The 22,100-nt window shown below is 43.9% G+C and overlaps 1 protein-coding gene across 7 annotated transcripts in view; it reads right to left on the bottom strand.

Annotated features, from left to right (window-relative positions):
* The window catches only part of DROSHA (drosha ribonuclease III), a 105,268-nt gene that overhangs the window by 69,328 nt on the left and 13,840 nt on the right, over positions 1 to 22,100 (bottom strand). For all 7 annotated transcript variants that reach the window (XM_061590079.1, XM_061590123.1, XM_061590114.1 and 4 more), the window contains 8 exons: positions 19,385 to 19,465; positions 15,859 to 15,945; positions 15,175 to 15,261; positions 12,153 to 12,224; positions 8,684 to 8,765; positions 4,590 to 4,664; positions 3,930 to 4,099; positions 514 to 638 (listed from right to left, as the gene is read on the bottom strand). In XM_061590079.1, coding sequence (XP_061446063.1) covers positions 514 to 638; positions 3,930 to 4,099; positions 4,590 to 4,664; positions 8,684 to 8,765; positions 12,153 to 12,224; positions 15,175 to 15,261; positions 15,859 to 15,945; positions 19,385 to 19,465 — 779 coding nt within the window. The remainder of the gene's footprint in view (positions 1 to 513; positions 639 to 3,929; positions 4,100 to 4,589; positions 4,665 to 8,683; positions 8,766 to 12,152; positions 12,225 to 15,174; positions 15,262 to 15,858; positions 15,946 to 19,384; positions 19,466 to 22,100) is intronic.

Below are 22,100 nucleotides of genomic sequence, written 5' to 3' on the forward strand. Positions count from 1 at the left end.
TCAGTGGGACCACACATTTTACAGATGGACTCTTGAAGAGGATCCTGGATTTTCTTTTGGGTGCTAATAACACATTCTTCCCGAGGAAAAGTTATGTTGATGATACATAACTAAGACTTAAGGGAACCGAAATAAATGGGGGGGGGGGGAACAATACCGGTTCAATAATAGGAATGTAAAAACCAAAATATTTTCACTAAGAGAAGGGAAAAAGAAACCATTTCAGGCTACAGAATTCTCCCATGCAGTGCAAAATATTGATTTTTAATTAAAAAGAAAAAGAAAATCCCATGAATTTTATATTTTACAATGCATATGGGAAAACTCTAACCAAAATAACTTGTGCTGTAGGCAAAACATAGATGCTATCGAAGTCTCCAATCCATTCTCCTGAGTACTATAATAACAGATGTCCATAATTGTCGTGGGAGAAGCAATTGCTTCTGCGCCTGTCCATCAAGAGCAAGGCTGCTAAGACTGCATTCAACCTCCGGCTTGACAATAATTGCTTACTGTGGGTCTCCAGCATAGCTGAGTTGAGCCGGTCGTATCCCAAAGTGGACAATAATGGGGAAGGTAATCACATCAGGGTTGAACTGCTCACGATCCAGTTGATCAATACGAACTGAGCTGGGTTTCTAGAGGAAGAGGAGGGAAAAGATCAAACAGTTAAATTTAGTGGCTGTCTTGAAGGCTTTCTTGGATATATAGTTCCTGGCAGTGCTTTTTTGGTGTGATGGCACTCATCAGAATAGAGCACCTTTTTTTGGCTATCCATGGCAGCTATTATGTGCTGGCACTCACAGCACCTTTAGCAAAATATGGGGGCTGGCACCCCATTTTTCTAAAACCCACTTCAAACCCCAGTTTCAAACCCTCATAAAATGAGAACCCAGATTAACTGTGGATAAGGGAGGAGGGAGCGTGTATTCCCGAGGCTGGCTCCTGATTCATTAATTGCAGTTGACAGTCATCTGAATGGACCCATTAGGGATTGACAGGGAAGTCAGAGTGGAATTAACACCCACCCACCACATCCATTACAATTTTCCACTTGGAACATGGCTGGGGTTAAAAGCAAGTTAAGAAGCAAGAGGTAAATTATCTGCCAGTGAATGTTTTCACTGTTTATTTTATGCATGTGTTTAAAGGGAGTGTTATGGCTGAAAGGAGGGACATAAATCAATACAAAATATCACTCAGTATTTTTTTATTCATTTTCCTCATGCTACCTCCCAAACTTTAGCGTAACACACTGTCAACAAAAGGGGTACATGGAAGCAGTGTGTAAAGCGAGGAGTTTTAAAGAGAACTTGTGATTTAAATAACAGAAAGGTTTACTTAAAAAAACACATTTACAAGGTTACGTGCTGCAAGACATTCTTCCTCCATCTATAGCGTATTTAGCCTTCACTCTGATATAAAGGAACAGAAAACCCACACAAATCTCCTCGTCATGTGTTAGTGGGAGAAATTAAAATGCACTATTGTCACGGAAGGAGCTCAAGAGAAAAAACAAACTATTTCCCCCCATTTCTCTTTTACTTCTTGCTTAAAAAGCAAGCTGTAATCGCTTATAAAACAGACTAAGCAAACAGCTCTCACAATCTTCCCCTGATCTTCCCCTATTATACTCAATGTCTGCTTTGTTGCTGAGCTCAACAATGATAAGGCAAAACTTTCAGTGCCAATTCCTGTCATTCCAAGAAAGGATGTGCCTGCTGTGCATCGTTACAATGCACATTAAGCACAAACTCAGAGAATAAAATGAGCCGAACTGGAGGCGCATCACTTCTTGGAGGATAGAAATGCAACGTTATTGGAGAGGGAGAAATGTGGGTGGGTGAACACTGTGGACAGCTTCATTCCAATGACATCCAAGACATTAGAAGCATGAAAATTTAACCAAGAAACTAAGGGCAGTTAATAACCCAGTTAGGGCCAAGAGAGCAAAACTGGTTTAACCATGAAAGCAAGCTTAGCTGCTTATGTTTAGAGTCAATTGTGAGTGTCATTCCCACCCAGTTATTCTCCAGATGATCCGGTGGTCCTGGCTTCGGTACAATATGGCTTCTATCGACTCTATAGTACAATCATCTAAAATTAATCTCATGCTTTGCTAATATAATGACTGCCAGGGTTTTTTTTTGCTTTATTTCAGCTCTCTGCCTTATGGGGAACCATGAGCATTGTTAGGAACGTTACTTCAATAATGCAGATGAAGTCCAGAGAGAAAGTACTGATTACTGAGCAACCTTGGGGGGAAAATAGTGTATAATTTGAGGAGAAAGTAACAGAGAGATTTTGTCTTTCCGTTCAGGTCTGGTACATAGCAGGGAGACATACAACCAAATATACAGAGGAAAACTCCTTCAGAACTGCCAATCAGAGCATGTGCTACCTCACTGAAGATCATACCACTCTGCCTGGTTGCTAAGCAACACCTCCACCCCCTCTTGGCTAGCTGACTTTAACACTAACAGAATTAATCCTTAGATTACAAACTGAATGATCCCTGCTGTTGAACTTCCAACAAGTGTTCCAACTAGTGCTAGATCTGAATTGCTCCTTTAGACCAGCATGCCATGCTACAAACTGAGATCTATTTGTCCCAGACATGGTCTAAGTTAATTAACAGTGCAACCCTATGCAGGTTTACTCAGAAGTAACTCCCCCAGAGTTCCAGGAAGCATGCACAGGACCCTTCATTCCACCATAAAGCTGTTACAAACTGTAGTTGATAGTTTTTCATTATATACCCAGCAACTTCTTTTTTCCCCACCACACCCCAGCTTGTGCTGTTTCTTGTTTTAACATCCATTCTGGTGAACTTGCAATGCTTTCTCACTACTTTGTGACTTTGGAGCTGGTCCTCATAAAGCTGTTATGTTGCTATTCTTCCTTTGATGTGTTCTGACAGACCACAATAGCCGTCTGCGTTCTTTGGTCGGGAGTCTAAAGTATGTGAAGAAACCAGAAGGGAAATGGCTCCCTCAGTAGTGTGGTAACATATGGAGGGCCCCCAAGGAAGAAACATAACAGAGTTGTTTCCGAGAGTCCCCACTGGATGAGATATGACAGGCACCTATCGGGGAGATAACCTAGTCTAAGTATGGGGAATTTGTGGTCTTCCAGAAGTTGTTGAACTCCAACTCCCTTCAGCTCAGCCAGCACGGTCAATTGTCAGGGCTTATGAAGATGTGTCAAACAACATCTGGAGAGCCACAGGTTCTCTACCCCGGATTACTCAGTGGGGTCACCCCAGTTATGGAATGCCTTCCCCAGGGAGGCTTGCCTAGTGCCTTATTTGTTCTCTTTTTGGTGCCAAGTGAAGACCTTTATTCACAATTTTGAAAATTGTGAACTTTAGAATTTGGGATCTGTGGTACACTTTCAGTGGTGCTGCGTATTTCTGTATGCTGTTTTGCTCTCTGCTGCTGACATTTATTTATTTATTTATCGCTGGAATTTGCTTACTGCCTAGGTTGCTAATCTTTTGGGGCCTGTGGGCACATTTGCAAACTGGTGAAAAGTGTTATAGGAACCCCACAACATCCCCCCACAACCAAGCATACACAGCGAGCTATTCTATTGGCTACAACAGAATGCTTCTTTCAAGCTTAACTTCAGCGAGGTGGGAACAGGAAACCTGTGGGCACCAGATAAGGCTTCTGTGGACTCATGGGTGCCCACAGGTGCCATGTTGGCAACCTCTGTCTTACTACTTTTTACTGTTCTGTGATTATCATTGTATATTAATATCTTATTGTCTGTAAGCTCACCGGAGAACACTGTTATTGGGCAGCAGGTAAATTATGTTAATAAAAGTAAACAAATAAAGATGAAAAAAATCCATTGTAGATTGGGATTTGTGCATAGCATAACAACAACATAATCATTTTTTCTTTCCAAGAAAATACTTCCAGTACCATGCCAGGGCTGGTAACGATCATCCCTTTGCATTCCTCTGCATATTTCTGCCATTCGAGCTCCTCCCACTGCAACATATTGGCAATCTCCTCTTCCGGCACCAATGGTTTATTGCAGCGCAGCAAATACAGCAGAATCTGGTGCATAGACAGCACTTCCTTCCCTCCATCTTAACATAATAATAATTATCATCATCATCACAACTGCTCTTTTTAAAACATTTCTAAAGGAAGGGAAAGTTCGGCATTAAAATGGAGCAACATGGTCAGGTTAGCAAATTGCTCAAATAAAAGCCTAAGGCTGCAATCCAGTACATGTCCACTCAGAAGTAAGCTCCAATGGGTTCAATGAGCATTTCTCCCAGGTAAGTGGGTATTGGATTGCAGCCTAAGACTGAGATCCTAACATGCTGACAAGAAGCAAGTCCTACTGGATTCAATGGGGCTTTCTCCCAGGTAAGTGGGGTTAGGATTGCAACCTAAGCCCCAGATCAGTCAATCAGCAGTTTTGATTTGTTGGTATGAAGGAGCATTCAGTCACGTCAGCCCCACTCCCACCCAATGCCTGCAGTTTGAAGTGGTACAGCCCAGACACAGTTCTTGCCATCTCAGCAAGCACTAGGCCAATGCTTAGCTCTCATAGCAACAATGAAGACTTACCTGGAAGAAACCTTACAAAACGGGGCATGAAATGAAATCGGGGACAGGAAGTATTGTCATTTTCGAATGAAGGGCCTTAAAGAAGAAATTAATCACAATTCAGATAATGTATTTCACAGGTCAGTATCTACATCTCCGCTACTCTAATAAAACAAAAAGGTTTATACAAAGCTGAATATATTCTATGATTCACTGCACAGGCAAAGATTTGGCATTGGGCACAGAATTACTGTTATGAGGTGCAAGGCCCTGAAGCCTGCCAACTAGAATTCCCACCCTACAACCCCTGGTTGCGTGACTTGTTGTGCAATCCTGAGGTACTGTGAAAAAGGGACAGCTCAAGGCCATGTTGCGTGCAACAAAAATAACCAAGAGCAACTGGAATATATGTTATCTCCTCCTTGGCAGATTTCCCTCACGCCTAGCGGAATAATCCCATTGTTCAAGTAAGCATTAGAAAGTAGCCTGAGTTTCTCAGTGTCAGCTAGAAACACACACACACACAAAATCACCTCATACCCAGACCCCTCCTTTACAGGAGGGTGAGAGAGAAAAAGTCTTTTAAAAAGAGGCTTGAATCTAGGAAGTGTGGAGTAATGGTGATCTGAGCTCCAACAAACGCTCTCCACGCAATGCTCTCCATGCAGGACTGCAGGGAGAAGAACCAGGAAGGGATTTTGTGTCTCGGCACATGCTATGAGACAAACAGAATCCTTCCTGTTTTGGGGCCAGAGCTCTTCCACATCACTTCAGCTGTATTCAACTGCTCACTCCTGGGCCTAGGATAGGTAATCTCTCCTACCTGTCACTCTTTATAGTAATGGGGTCCTTTAATCTCTTTAGTTTGAAGTTATGAATGGGTTAGGATATTAATGATGAATGCTGCCACGCACCCAGTAATTTTGTAACGCTATTCTTCTCTTTTCTCTCAATAAAAGAAAGCCTTGCATTAGTCTGGGGACCTGCATTTCTTGGGTTATACATGCACCATTTAGGCACACTTCAGGAAGCACTTGTTTTATCCCTAGCCAAAGTTCCCCTTCCTCTAAAGGAGGTGTGTTTCATGGGACATGTGGGTGGCAAGTTCACACACTCAGGTTCCCAACAGCATGCGTCCTAACAGAGTGGTGGAGAATGCAGGCAGCAAGGCTTGCAGGAAATAAAGTAATACGTGAGCAGTCCCGCAATCCAGGGAAACGGGTAGCTAAGTTCTGAATGTGTCTGGAATGTGTGTGATTTCCTTTACCTTTGTTACTATGTTTTGCTGTCTCTTGTTTTAAAATAAGTAGGGAAATGTCCTTTAAATGCTGTGGTAAATTTAGAGGTTAAGGTATAGAAATTCCTTGGCACATTGTTATCTCCCTCCCCTTCTGTTCCTGGCAACAAAGCTTTGGCAAACAGTGGCGGCAATTGTGGCACAGTGATTGGCCAAAGTTGATACTGAATAGAGAATGTTAACCCAGTAGCAGCCAGAAGCTACTAAGGGGTTCCCTAAACTGGGTCCCATCCATTTTGAAAGCCCTTGATAACACTTGTGTCTCCCTCCCCGTCCACAAAATCCTGGGGAACGAAGCCTTGCAAGTAGGTTGAGCCAGTGGTGCTAGGCACTTGGAAAAGGTGGAAACAGGATTTGCACTGGGAAGGTTCAGTGCTCTGGCTGGCAGAGACTCCTAAATGGTTCCTGTCCCTTTAGGTACCCCCCTTTTGTTTTTCCTTTCGAGAGTCCATCTGGGAGAAAAAGCTGGTGGGGGTATCTAAAGGGACAGGAACCAGTTAGGAGTCTCTGCCAGCCAGAGTACTGAACCTTCCCAGTGCAAATCCCGTTCCCACCTTTTCCAAGTGCCTAGCACCACCGGCTCAAGCTACTTGCAAGGCTCCATTCCCCAGGATTTTGCGGAAGGGGAGGGAGACACAAGTGTTATCAAGGGCTTTCAAAATGGATGGGACCCAGTTTAGGGAACCCCTTAGTAGCTTCTGGCCACTACTGGGTTAACTTTCTCTATCCAGTATCAGGGCAAAGCGTTTGTTTTATCCCTAGCCAAAGATCCCCCTCCTCTCAAGGAGGTGTGTTTCATGGGACATGTGGGTGGCAAGTTCACACACTCAGGTTCCCAAGAGCACGGGTCGTAACATTGTGCCTCCTAAGAACCAGAGCATTTGGTGACATTTTTTTAAAGCAAGCTTCTGGCCCTTATGGCTCAAGATAGGCTTGAAAGTGTGTGGCTAATGCTTTAGGAATTCTTAAAATCCAATACATGTCTCAGCAAGATTTTCTGAGACCATGGTGCAGGCTCCTTCCCATATTTAGTTTAGCAGAATAAACTAGGCCAATGCATGCAAATTTAGTTAATTTCCACACTTTATGCAGGTCAGGAGAATTTGTCTCAGAGCATAACCTGCTGGCCTGGTGCAGAATTTGGAATGCAGGAGAGCATCCGACACTAGGCAATATATAGATTAACTTGTTCTCTTCCTATGCTACAATTTTCATTAAAAATTTTATCCCCACCTGCTATACACTTAGGGCGCAATCCTACACTGAAGATCTGCCCAATGAAGGGGTGGCATGATCCAGAGGAAGTCTCATCATGCCCGTGGGATGGCGGATACGCCACTGCCATGACAGATACACGAGTAGAAACCCTGAACTATACCAGTGGAGCCCTTGGGCTAGTGAGGATGCACTGGCATAGGGACTGAAACTGATCAGAGTCATGAGCCCTGAGTTCCACTGACTCCCTCCATAATGCCAGCAGTCTCCGACATGATGCCACTGGTGGTGTTCACAGCACTGCACTGTTAGAATTTGCCTTTATTGGGTAAAAAAAGAAAAAGGGGAAAAAAATCTCATCATCAATTCTAACTACAGAGCATAACAAAACAAAGGGAAGCACACAAAACAGAATTCTCAAACTCAACAGCCTTTCTACGTTACAAAGAAAGCATTTCCTTAAACTAAGCCTTCAGAGGCAAATCAGACTCCACGAGAAGCCTTTGTATCTCAGCTTAACATTCTTCTGAGAAACCTTTTTTTAAAAAAATCTTCTTCAAGGCTCTGTGGAAAAGCCTGGATGCTTTCATTTTTACTGTGTTACAATCCAAGCAAGATTTCCAACCAAAATGACAGCTTGCCACATGTGACGAGTACATGACATTTGTACAGTTTATTGTATTGCATTACAGCCACATGCTCCTGCTTCCTGTAAGCTCTGCGGCACTAACATTTTTGTCTGGCACTATGATAACTCCTCATTATGCGCACCTTGTGTACTCTGTTACCTTACGATAATTAAAATCTCTGTCTCCCTGCCACTAAACAAAACGATGACGAGTCAGTGGGACCTGCAACAAAATGTTGCAGCATGGAGTGATCCAGTCCACCATGTCTTTTCTTAGGATACTCCTTTCTATCCCCCCCCCGACACTCAGCATTCTGAGCCCACCGAGCATGTGTTCAGTTCCAATAGATCTGGCTTTTTTTCTTTTCTGGGGTTATTTTTTTTTGGGGGGGGTTGTGTGTATGTGCGAGAGAGATGTCCCTCTCCCTCCCCACTTCTGCAAGCCTTGGGATTCTCCTAATCATGTCGATACCTTCCTCTAGTCCAGGGTGGGGAGCCTGTGACCTTCCAGATGTTGCTGGTCTACAACTCCCATCATTCCTGACTATTGCCCATGTCGGTTGGGGCTGATGAGAGTTGGGAGTTCAGCAACATCTGGAGGCCAAAGACTCCCCACGCCTGCTCTCTAGTCTCACAACAGCCTCATTTTAGCAATGCAGGCATCGTAACGTAGCCCCTGAGTTCACTATTAGGACGTATGATGAAGAGAGGTAGTGGGCTCTTGTTTTTTTAGTTCCTAAGTCCAGTTTGTCAAGGAAGAAATGCTTACATGCAACAAAGAAATGTCCTGGCATACGTTTTAGCACATATGGGCAGTGATATGTTAATCACACACGTGTGAGCATGTGTGTGCGTCTCTCTCTCTCTCTCTCTGACATCAGGACAATTGAAAAAAATGTTTTGAAATATCTATTGGATGTTTAATTTGTTATCTGCTATCTCTCCCATAAATATATTTTCAGACAAGAAAGTTACCTATAAGATTCCAGTCGTAGAGTTCCAGAATATCTTTAAACAGATATGAAGAGAACAATTCCAAGCCTCTCACACAAAAATTCTGGAAAAGGAGGAGAAGGAGGTAATGTCATACAAGGTAAGCAACATCTCAAGACCACAGCAATGTTGTTGGGGAGATTACAGAACGTTAAGTCAGTAACCGATGCCACAATTCTTGTTTGAGGCTGTAATCCAATACGTGTCTCTCAGAAGTAAGCTTCATTGGGTTCAGTGGGACTCTTCCCAGGTAAGTGTGTATTGGATTGCAGCCCTAGACAGACTTGATAAGCTAAGGCCAATGAAGTTTCATAAAACAGCATGTAACATGCATTGAATAGCGTGTACACTTGAGGCAAAAAACCTGGAGGAAAACACAGGGTTATATTCAATGTTGTGCTAAGACAAATGCTCCGTCAGCGCAAGGATGTCTGCCTCCACTGCTGGAGGCCGTGAGCCTCTGAATACCAGTTGCTGGGAATCACAAGTGGGGAGAGCCTTCTTGTGTCCAGGTTTTGCTTGCAGGCTCCCCATAAGGAACAGGATGCTGGACCAGATGGGCCTTTGGTCTGATCCAGCAGGGCTCTTCTATGGAGAAGGACTGCAGCTCAGCGGGAGAGCATCTGCCTTGCATTGAGAAGGACCCAGGTTCATTCCCCAGCTAGGTCTGGGCAAGTGTCCTATCTGGAAACTAGGAGGGCTGCTGCCAGTCAAAGCAGAGACGCTGAGCTAGATGGACCAATGGCCTGTCTCAGTATGAGGCAGCTTCCTATGTTCTGTTCTTATGCCAGTGTTAGCTGCCCCCACAGATACAGCATGTTAATACTGCACAATTCAAGCATGACTCCCCGTCGGTGGATGACCACTGCAGGTGAGGATTTTTCAGCAACAGGGGAGCATGTTTTGAAGCCACTGACAATGAAATTGATTGCAAAAGGGGAAAACCTTCAGGGAAAAAGCCACTGTCAATACATCCTGGGGAGGGAGGTGTTCTTATTAAAAGCCTAAATCTAGACTGAAGGCAAAAATTATGAGCTCAGGGCTACGCCATAACTTACAGCGTGCCAAAAGCCTTTCACTTGAATAAGCGGAAGAGATGATGTATGGAGAAAGGAGGACCTCTCTCATAATTCTCTTAGTCTGGCGTGTTGTTCTAGCTTAGAGCTGATAGATTGCCACCGGCGTCGTAACAAGACACTTCCGCAGTCACAAATCAGTACATCACAAATTGGAGATTACTGTCCATATGAACAAGATGAGGTAGAAAAAAATAAAAACAAAAATCCATGCACTGATTTGGAAAGAAACCGTTCTAATTAAAACGGTGTATTTCCCACTCAGATGTGTTAGGCGTGTTCCTCAAAAGCATAAAGATAAACAAATGCAACACTGGATGATTAGAGACACCCCCCTCCCCACGAGACACACATACCATCTAGATATTTAATGGCTGCTGCCCTGAAACTTTGGGGAAGAAGAGGGCTTGGTGGCCGAGCACATCGCTTAAGCTTATAAGGCAGAGGCGGGAACCTTGTTAAGCTCAAGGGCTGCATTCCCTTCTGGGCAACCTTCCAGGGGCCACACGCCAGGGGCGGGTGGGACCAGAGGCAAAAGCGGGCGGAGCAATGAATGCAAATTTTACCTTTGTACATTAAGCCAGTTTCTACACCCACTCGCCCACCCCAATATCCATCCTCCATCCAGGCAAGCAAGAGGCATCACCAGAGTTCAAAGGCACATTCCAGCCTGGCAAAAACATTCACAGAAAATGTGAAGCGAGACCAGGGAGGGGTGTGGCCTGGGGAAAGAAGGCGTGGCTGGAGAGGGAAGGTGGCTTAGGAAGAATCTTGAGGGCCAGTCAGGGAGGCCTGGAGGGATGCGTTCTGGCCCTCGGGCCTGACGGTTCCTGCCCCCTGGCATAACGAGTGGCCTTATATCAAGTCAGCGCAGTGGTCAGTCTAGTTCTGTACAGTCCACTCTGGCGGAATGGTAGCAGCTCCCCAATGTCTCATGGTGGATTGCACCTTCAGAGGCTAACACAATGGCCCCCCACACCACCACCTGGGCGGTTGCTACTGAATTTCTAAATTGTGAAAAGGGAGAACTGGCCAGCTGGAGTTGACTGAACTCCTCTCCTGCCTTTTCCGTGGGCCCGTTCTCCCCCCAACTTGCTTTTCCCCTGCTTCACTGGGTTCCTAGGCACGTCTCGCAGGAAAATGGGGTGGGGGGTAGGGAAATGAACACCTGAAACTCCCCTTGCTCGCTTGCCAAAAAGCGTGAGCTCTGACCCTCCAGCAAGAAGGAAGCTCAGCAGCTTCATCCTCTCTCCTGAGCTTTTCCTTGTACCATCATACGCAGACGGTGCTTCTCCACCAAGCTCTTTGCATATGCAGGAGGATTTTGGGGAGGGGGCTGGTGTTGAGCACAAAGGGAGGCTGGCTAGTAAGGCAAGGCAACATTTTCTTCTTCTTCTTGGGCTTAAGGGCAAATCAAGGCAAAAGGCAACATTTGAGGACATCAGAGTTGCGTGAAGTGTCCCCTTTGCAGCCTGCCCACTTCTTCCTGGTAATGCCATTCCTTTTCTCCCCGCCACTCATACTTTGCATATTGTATGCTTGGGAATTTGAAGTTTATTGCCAACCAAGACACTCCACCCTCAAGTAAAGGTCTTTCCTGCTCCTATTACTTGAAATCCCCTTGGACTGGTGTCAGATAAGGCTAGAAATGCACCTGATTACAAGACTCCTGAGTTCTCCAATGAAATAGCTCAGCTCCTATGATGTCACAGAATGTTCTGGAGGAAAAAAACCTACACAGGGCCTGAACAAGCACTGTTGGTTGAGACAGACTTGGCAGATGGGAACATTTGCTTATTCCTTCCTCTCAGTTTACTTCACATGCTAATTTTACTGAAGGCTGCTACTTATATAGATGAAATTAGAAACTTTTCTCACCTTCATTTATATCAATAGCAAATGTGAATTTTAAAAATAAATAAATTATAACCCTGTGCCAATTAAGTCCAGGGGATGAAAAAATACAAATCATAATCCCAGGTTAAGTATGTTTAGATTATTGTAACCTGCCCTGCAACCTTATGGTAAGAGCAGTTAAGAAATCTAATTAGTGATAATAAAAATCCTGTTGTACAATTGTGGCAAAATGCTACTTCTCCCCCCCCCCCGCCCCCAATGCCTCTGCAATATTTACCTAGTGGTACTAACACACCACTGAGGTTAGAGGCCTACTTTCATGAGAACATTTGCTTGTTTTACACCTTTCAGTATTCTAGTCTCAGATTGATATTCTAAGACTGTACACCTTTTAATCACAAACGCTCATCCAGCCATACAATACGTTCCTCTTTGGAATATGCATGAACCGAAATCTAAAATATCTTGCTGCATCACAAAGCAAACATATGTCATGAATAATCATGCTCGTAACTTACTTCAGGCATCATCTCCTCAATGAAATGAATTGTATAATCGATGTTAAATCTGATTACTTTACACAGAGGAATCTGGAGAGAAGGGAAGAAACGTGGACCAGAGGTTCAGTTTTAAAGAGCAACGCAATGAGCACCCTAGCAGTACTTTCTGCTTTCTTCTGATCCAAAATAAAAGGGGCTGTAAATAAACTTTTTGAGATGGCCAGCTGGTAAATGATATGGCAAGCAAGGAGTGTATGACATGATCAAACACTGCCATCTGCTGGAGATTTGAGGCACAACTGCACTAACCATGGATCTTACGAAAATTCGCATGTTACCAGCTATACTGGTAACACTCACACACTGTGTGCCTTGCTGCAGACAGTACACATGAATGTGTGGATGTTTGAGGGGCAAGGACAGCAGCATGATTCATGCATAAAGAGGGCCAATGTAGATTATGCATTCTGAATGCTTGAAATATGCTGCGCCAGTGGTTTCCAAGCCATCCACTTTCAGGGAACCTTTCCTTATGCTAATTCATCTGCTAAAGAAATTCAGTACATTAAAAATGATCCTGGGTTTCTTTCTAGAGCCGACACTCTATTTACACAGCTCTAGCCAAACCTCTTCAGCTCTACCACTGCTGCAAGTGAACTAGGAGTGTAACTCAGGACACACCTAACACTCTTCAGCAGCTGTGATGTAGGGAAGGTTGTCCATCGCTGACTGACCTCCTTAGTTTAATAATCCTGATAAGGTTCTAGAGAACTTCACTGTGTTTCAGAACCAGTTAGGTTAGGTTAGGTTAGGAAAAAGTACTACAGTGTTCTGTAGAAACTACTGCCAACTTATTATTTTTTAAAAAAATAATTAGTAACACAATCATTGCATGTATGCATCATGCTAAACCATAGTTCAGCATTGGGGTAGCCTATGTGGAAACCTCCAGATGTTGTTGAACTACAACTCCTTCCAGCTCTGGCCAGCATGGCCACGGTAAGAAATGATGGGAGCTGTAGTCCAACAACATCAGGAAGACATCTTGCGGGCTGCCCCTGGTTTAGAGGGGACATGTTCGAACAGGAACGAGCTGCAAGCAATCTTTGGGCTCCCGGGCTCCCTGCAGTTTGTTGTGCCATCTGGAACAACAAATGGTGGCCAACATTAACTATGGTTGCTTTCAAACAAGACTACTTCAGATCACTGAAGCTAAATTAACCATAGTTAAGACTTACCACAGTTCTGGGTCCAGGCAGCAATGCAAGCTGTGGTTAAATCAAAAGTGAAAGAAAAACCTACCAATTTTTTCCTCATGGTTGCTAGAGGAGAGGAAAGGAAGGAGCGTGCAACCTCAAGGCTTGCAACGACTCATTCCTGTTTGTACACTTTGCACTAAACAATGATTTAGCACAGGGGCCTCCCATTGTTGTTGGACTGGAACTCCCATCAGCAACAACCAGCATGGCCAATGGTCAAGGATGATGGAAGCTGTGGTCTAACAACATTTGAGAGGGCCATAAGTTCTCCATCCCTCGGCTGAGCAAGACATGCTAACACAGCCAATGGATGAACACAATACAAGTCACATTGGACAAACTAGTCAAGTCTAAAATCAGTGTTATAATTCACTTTTTACAGGTTACAATCTAAATAACATTAAGGGACATATATAGCTTAGAGCTGACATGTCTTAAAATGTTTACAAGCATTCCAATAAAAAATAATGTCTAAACTAACATTTTGCATTGGCTTGAATGTAATGTTTAAATCACACTAAGTGCATTTTATTGATCCCCACTCCACCCCACCACATGGTCAAATATTTCAATTCAACTACTTTTGGCTACGGGAAATATTTATACAAGACAAAAAAGAGTTAGTTAATTAATTTCCAGACATTTATATCCCTTCCTTCCTTGCTTCCAAAGGGAGTCTAGGGTGGCTGGCAAATACATGATTATAACAACAAAAATTAACAACAAATCCACTAAAAATTGCACTAAAAAAATACAAAACCCACTATAGAACTATGTAATAGTTGTATGTTCTATGTAACAGAACAACATCAAGGTCAGCGGAAATGACCCTGCAGGGATCAGACTGTGCTGGGACCATCAAGGGGCAAGTTTTTCCACCTGCCTTGCCCACCCCTCTGCTTGGACCTTATCAGGAAGAGCTGCAGACTGAGAGGTACTGCTGCAGGGGTGAGACTGTACTTGGACCATCAATGGGCAAGTTCTTCCACCTGCTTTGCCCCCTCGCCCCTGCTCTTAGTGACATTTTTCTGGGGACTGTCCTTTACCAGGAAGATGAATGCTTTTGGTTTAGGTGTTGTTGCTTTTTAGAAATGCTAGGATTTTGTTAGTTTGATTTTTTGTAAATTGTATTGTTTTTATTTGTATTTTCTATTTGTGTTCTTTATTTGTGTGTAAGCCGCCTTGGTGGCCTTTTTGGCCAAAAGGTGGCCTAGAAATAAACCGTAACATAACATAACAAAAATTCTTACATTCCAAAGGCTTGGCAGGATAAAAAAAAAATTCACAGCATTTCTAAAAGTAGCCAGAGTGGGGCAGAACCAGTCAGAAATTGGGAGTGAGTTACATAATCTAGGGGCCATTATTGGGAACGCCCTGTCACATGACATACACCCATAGTAAACAAAACTAAAAGAAGTAAGTCAACAAACACAGTAAATCAATCATCCATTTAGAACACCAATTCAAAAATTTCCCACACACAAAAACATTGTGGCCCAGAACACAAACTGAAAACCACTGTGCTGTATAGAGTAAATGCTAATGAATCATTTCTGCTATTTCTTAGGGAGGTGGGCAAAATTCAGCAAAGGAGCAGAACGGGGCGAAGGGAAAGTAAAAGGAGAGATAGAAGAGGCTATGCGGGAAAGAAGGAGCAAAGAAACCGGTTTGAGGCAGCAGAAGTACTCATACTGTAGACGAAGAAAAAGATATCGAATAAAAAAAAAAAATCCAACAGCCATCCTTAAAACCAGCTGGGTCACAAAAGAAAAGTTACTTACATTAGTGAGCGGAGCATGCGCAAACATGGAAAATCCTTCAAAGATGTACTCGTGATCATCGTACTCTATTACAGTTGGTCTGTCGGTCTAAAGAAAAAAGTCAAGGAGCTTGGGCCACCTTTGCAAAGACGCCGGCAGAAGTGACTAGCCTGCTAAAATGGTTACTAAAACATTTACTAGCATCCTGGGGACTGCTAGTAAAGGAGCGACCAAGGGTTCTGTCCCTCCTCCCATAGCCTGTTGCATTTCTGTGCTGCCAGATGGGGCTTCCCCTAGTAGAAGTCAGTGGGGTGGGCTTGCCTGGCCTCCCAGCACCAGAGTTCCTTGGGGTCTATTGTGAAGGGGAGAGGTAAGGAGGCGGTGAGATGCAAATGCACTGGCAGCGCCAATCGGGTGCTCCCACCCATCTGTTTGCACCACTCTGGCCTGGCCCCTCCCGGTAAACCACAGGGATTCCTGTGCCAGGTGGTTAAGTAAGCAGTGCTCGCCACTGGACGTCTTTTCTCTGGCTGCCTCCAGTTTCTGTGCTGGGTGCAGAGGGATGGCGAGCCCACTCCACTGCCCACCTGCAGCTCCTTGCAGCCAATGGCTACCAGATGAGGGCTTAAAAGCCAGGCCTGTGTTAGGCTTGAGAAAAACAAAGGCAGGCCTGTTTAGGCTGCCGCTGCTTCATACCATACTTACTAAAAAGTTTGTAGGAGGTGACACGGTAATGCGGTAGTGGAACAGCCTTCCAGCATTGTTGGTCATGGGTCGACAGGGTTTAATGGGCTTTAAGGAAAGAAAGAGAGGTGATTAGGCAAGGCTGACACCAACAAGAGGAGACAGAGTAGTCTTTGCCAACCTGGTGCTCTCTTGATTTGGACTACCACTCCCAGCAGAGCCAGCCAGCGCAACCATTTCATAAAATTAATTAGTGACATAAGGGCTGCATCCACACATCACAGTGGCTCAAAGCTTAGCGGGAGATGTGCAAGGATGTTCTACCTGCATGGATAGACCATGTATTATTCATTTATTAGATTTATATCCCAACTTTCCTCTCAGTAGGAGCCCAGGGCAGCACACAAAAGCACTAACAACATTCTAACACATCATAAAAACAGACTTTAAAATATATTACAACAAAACATCCTTAAAAATTTATTAAAACAAACATCTTTAAAAACACGTATGTTCTTGAAGGAGGAGGGACGTCCCAGCAAAATTACTTTCCTCCGAACCTGAATTTCAGGACAGGTGGGAAGCTCTTTGACAAAAACAAGCCCCAAACCTACTTAGAAGCAATTCATATATTTGCATGCAGAATATTCTCCATGGCTTTGTACTAGGCGGGCGAGGCATCGTGGAGAACTGAGAAAGGGCTAGATGACTGTGTTTAGGGAATCAATGATCTTCCACCTGGAAGACTACGAATACTCTGCTTGAAGAACAAGAGTGAGTAAAAATCACAGCAAGGGAGGCCGTGTAAGCAGACCTCACCAGACAGTAGACCCGGGTGGGGAACCTTTTTAAACCTAAGAACCACTTTCCTTCATGAGGGCCTTTTGGCCATAAGGCGGGGTATAAATAAACTATAATAATAATAATAATAATAATAATAAGTAGCCTTCTAGGGGTCTAAAGGATCAACCTAGGCAGTTGCCTTATATCAAGACAGACCAATCCACCTAACTAAGTGCTGTCTACACTGACTGGCATGGTTTCAGAGAGGGGATATTCCCAGCCCCACCTGGAGATGCCAGGGATAGAACCTGGGTCCTTCTGTTTTTCAAACATGGGCTCTACCACTGAGCTAAAGAGCCTCCCCAAGCAGCAAACACTGGAATACAAGGACTTGGCAATGACGGTGCGGGACCACGATACCTTGCGGAACGCCTCTTCCGATATGAACCGGCCCGTACACTACGTTCTGCTACGAAGGCCCTCCTCCGGGTTCCAACTCATAGGGAGGCCCGGAGGGTGGTGACAAGATCTAGGGCCTTCTCAGTGGTGGCCCCGAACTATGGAACAGTCTCCCCGAGGAAGTGCGCCTGGCGCCGACTCTGCTTTCTTTTCGGCACCAGGTTAAAACCTTCCTATTCTCTGAAGCATTTTAATTTAAATTGACTTAATTTTAAAAATGTTATTGTATTGATTTTAGACTGTATTATTTTGTATTATATTGTGTCATTTATTGTATTTCCTATGTTATTGTATTTCTATGTTCACCGCCCAGAGAGCTATTGCTAGTCAGGCGGTATATAAATTTAATAAATAATAATAATAAAATAATAATAATAATTATTGAGATCCCCCGCAAAATGAGAGTGAACGAAAGGAAAGCAATTCTAGAGACAAAGGCTAGCATGGAAGCCACCCCCCTGTGTGTCCCTTGTCTTTGACATTAACCTTGTTTCTTTTCCCTCAGGAGCTCCTGTGCCTTAAGGCAGGGGTGGGGAACATGATCTGGCCAGGATCCTCCGGCTCCCAATCCCCGTGGGCCACTTTGACAGAGGGGAGGGGACACCCACCTGTCAATCACCTCACATCAGCATCAAATGCAAGCCCTGCTTGCGGCAAAGATTGATTCCAGTTGTGAACTCTCAAGTGGTGCTGATCCCCACCCCAAAATTGTTTTTCCCCCCTTTGTTTAGGCTGAGAATATCATATAAAACATTTTAAGTTAACAACCAGTAAACAGATAAAGAAAAGAGTTACAACTACTGGTATTTAAGGCAAGGGCAGTTTAAAAAAGGTGAGGGAAGTTCAACTATTACTAATTGGGCATTGTTTAAAGGGTGCCAAATGCAGGCCCCGCTTGCAGAAAAACCATCAGGAGCACCATGAAACACTCGTGATTGTTCCTGCACAGCAGTGACTTTACCTGTTCCACACCTGATGTCAGATGGGCATGGCTGGAGAACAATGGCCTTTGAGGCAAAAGGGCCTAATTTGGCCTGCAGGCTAGAGGTCCCCCATGCCTGCCTTAAGGAGTTAATATTTTCCCATCTTATTCAAATGACATTCCCTTCACCTTCACACATCAAAAATGTATCTTGCTCCCACCATCTTCGGCTCACTGCCGGGCATACACTGAAGCAATTGCCTGTTCTCCTGCCATGGACGAAGGGGCGGAAATTACTCATTTTCTTCTCCTTTACTTCACACAGCTCCTTTATTAAGTGAGGCCTTGCAGAATCCTAGTAGACATGATATTCTATATATATTTTTAGACTCATATAATGTCTGATTAGACCTTGACTTTGTTTTTCTTTATTTTGTTTTTGGTCAAGGATTATTTTCTTCACGTCAGGTTTTTGTAGAATCCTAGCATACATCTACCAATACAATATTAGCAACTTTACAAAAAAGAAAGAACCCAGTATGACCCTCCTTACACTAAGGTATCCTTTTTTTTTTTAATTTCGTGTTGAGGAAAAAAGAGACTCCTATCAAGGGATGACAGATGCCCCAACTTCTAAGGGACATCTCTCATTCCAGAACATTTTGGTCCTAGACAACACAATGGTCCCCTCCTATTTTTATGTCTCATGCTTTCTTCACAGAGACTCCTAATGGAACATACTACATTATTCTCATTTGAAATTGATCCAGAAAGCCAGCTCATGGCAAATGATGCCAAAAGGTGGATTCCTTTCAATGACAAAGGAAGCCCTTCTTACTATGCCCACTTGGGAGAACAGTTACACTGGTGGGCAACAGGGAGAGGGCCTTCTGTCCAGTAGCCCCATGTTTCTGGAATGCCTTACAATCTGGGGTCTGGCAGGCCCGATGGTTAGGAACATAGGAAGCTGCCTTAGCCTGAGTCAGGCCGTGGTCCCATCTAGCTCAGCATTGCCTGTTCTGGCTGGCAACAGCTTGCCAGGGTTTCGGGCAAGGAATATTTCCCAGCCCTACCTGGAGACACCTGGAATCTTCTGCAAGCAAGACACTAGTTCCACTACTGAGCTATGGTCTTTCCTCATTACAGGCCTTTTGGAAAACTGTGAAGACCCATCTGTTTTCCTTGCCCTTCCCTTGAGGCATACTCGCTGATGGATTTCAATATTTGTTACTGGATTTTAATATTTTTGGGCAGTCGGTTGTATTATTGTTTATCGCTGGTTTTATTTGTTGTGGTTTTTTCTGTATTCTGTTTTACCTTATAAGCCGCCTTGAGATCCCTTAAAGCACCCTAAAAAATATTTAAATAAATAAACCCAGTTACCTCTTCCCCAGGATAGATTCCATGCCTTATTCCCGTTCGTCTGGCTTTAGCACTGCATTTGCACAGAGGTCCATCATTCATCTGTCAATTAAAAAAAAAAAAGGATATTGGGTTGAAATGGTTAAAAAAAAGTGCCTGAAACTTAATCCCTTTAAAAGCATATTGACATACACATGTTAGAGTCAATTAAAAAGGACATGGACGGCAGTACCTTATAGCACTGTACCACTTCAAAACTGCATGTCTGAATGCTGCTCATGTCAAAAATTCTTTGCATATGGAAATCAGTAATCCAGGACAAAGAATTTTTGCCTAATTTTTCATGTGCAAGAAGATTATGACATTAGGAAGCACCGAAACATACAATCCCTACCTGCACTCTGAAGTGGCATGCTTTTTCCAATGAAAGCTTCAACCAGCTACTTGTCCTCCTACTGAGCACATCTTGCTTGCCACATTTCACCTTCTCCCCGCTTCCATAATGCTTTACAGCAATAACCGATTATGAACAAAAGTAAAAGCCATGGATGCTGCAACAGGGAAATATGATTATCTGGCTTTGCCTTGAGTTTATATTAATCAAGAGTTTGCTTTTCACTCACTGCAAGCGTAAAACCTTTCTGGGATGATACACTTTTTCCATGTGTTAATGCAAATTGATTTCTTTTCATTGGTCAATTGGTATTGTGAATGATGTATCATATTTCAACCCACACAGGGGGAGTGAGAGGCTGGATGTGCCAACTGTGATGAAACATGTACCTGTGTTGAACTATTCACAAGACCTCCCACACCTAACAAAATGCCTGTAAATCAGGCCTACTTGATATAGTTAAGATACCTTTTGGGGGGTAGGGGGAATCAATCAAGAATCAAACTCCCACGCCTTCACCCCCTCCTCCTTGGGGATGAGGGTGTGGTGAAAATTCATGGCCACCTATTCTGTAATTTAAGAACGCTAATCCTTGTGCTTCCTGCTACTCTACACAAGCAAAGATTCTATTTCAGATGAGCGACTGATGGAGGAAAATGTTATTCCCCTCAACACTGGCACATCTGCAGCTTCCCAAAGTCTGCCTTTCTGTCAGAGCTTATACAGATCAGCAGCATTTAAAATTGATGCCGCACACAGGCACTGAATCACCTCATTTGTCCTTAGGAACTCTTCTCTTCTTCTCCAACCCCAATCTTTTCCCAAACCAGCAACATTAAAAAGGAAAAAGGAATGAACAGGTCGAACCAAGAGGGCCCAACTTAGCCTGAAACGTCATGTTCTGTGGAGTTCTAAGATGCTGTACCCTGCCTTAAAAAACACCACCACCCAAAACAGCCCTAGGTATGCCGCATTTGAGTAGAAGGAAGAAGGGTGGGAGGAGACTACTTTATCCTGTCCTCTCCGCAGAGCTTGGAAAAGTTACTTTTTTGAACTACAACTCCCATCAGCCCCAGCCAGTGCCATGCTGGCTGGGGCTGATGGGAGTTGTAGTTCAAAAAAGTAACTTTTCCAAGCTCTGCCTCTCCGGCCCTTTTTCCTCTTCCGAATCATCCCACAGAAGCTGGACAGGGGGAGTAGGAGGAGATACAGGAAGACAAGGAGATGCCATACCTTTCCCTCTGTAAGAAAAAAAGCAGCTTGGAGGGGGTGATTTTGAGCCCCAAAAGAACAGAAGGGTAGGTAAAGCAGTCTCTCTTTACACACCCTTCTTCCCATCTTAGGCTTTACCCTAACTTGCAGCCTAAACAGGCTGCTTTCGGTTTACAAATCACCTCCACAGATGAGTGAATCATGAAATTCCACTTAATAGGTAGTTTAAACCTAAGTATGGAGAGAAATCTCTTTTCTACAGCAGGAGCAGGGAACTTTTGGGTCCCCAGATGTTGCTGAACTGCAACTCCCATCAGCCCTAGTGAGCACGGGCAGCGGCTAGTGATGATGGGAGTTGTAGTTCAGCAACATCTGGAGGCCCACAGGCTACTCTACCTAGTATTTTGCCATCACCATCCACACATCCAGAGCTTTTGAGGGTGTGCAGTGCAGCCCTATCCATGTCTACACAGATGTAATAAAGCCCATTGAGTTCAATGGGACTTGTGCACTAGGTTGTGCGGACAGGATTGTAATCTCTTGAATTCTGGTAGCTGTGTGTTGGTAGCTTCCGGTGTCCACCTACATGGCAACAAGAACAGGACTGGGAGAAGACTGGCACCGGTTTTGCAAGGTAGTTTGATGCTTGGTCTTTCTACAATGGATGCTACCCAAGCACAGACAAAAATAGGGCAAAGTATAGAGCTCAAAACGAAAATTGCACTGCATTGAAAACTGTCTCTCAAGCTGCACTGACTGCGTATGAAGAATTTAGCATATGCTTGCAGAGCAGAAAAAAAGGAACAAGGGGTTAAGTTTGTTGAAATTACTGCTGTTTCATCAGAAAAGTGAGATTATGATTTCTGCTCAGTACAAGTTCCTGACCTTTGCAACACTGTGACCCATCAAAAAAAAAGAAAAAAAAGAATGACCATGGTAATTTACTTTCGCATTCAGTTGAACTAGCATGTTGCTTTACAGGAGATGAGGAATTTCCTCATTCAAAATTATCATAGCAATCTGAAGGAAGAAACCACATGCACGTGCGCAGTCGGAGCTTTGCATAACCATGAGCGAAGAGACTTTTGTTCTTAAGAGTAATCAACACCACTTTCATTGCTGAACAGACGT

The sequence above is a fragment of the Rhineura floridana genome, chromosome 1 (genome assembly GCF_030035675.1).
Source record: "Rhineura floridana isolate rRhiFlo1 chromosome 1, rRhiFlo1.hap2, whole genome shotgun sequence".
In the NCBI taxonomy this organism is placed as follows: domain Eukaryota; kingdom Metazoa; phylum Chordata; class Lepidosauria; order Squamata; family Rhineuridae; genus Rhineura; species Rhineura floridana.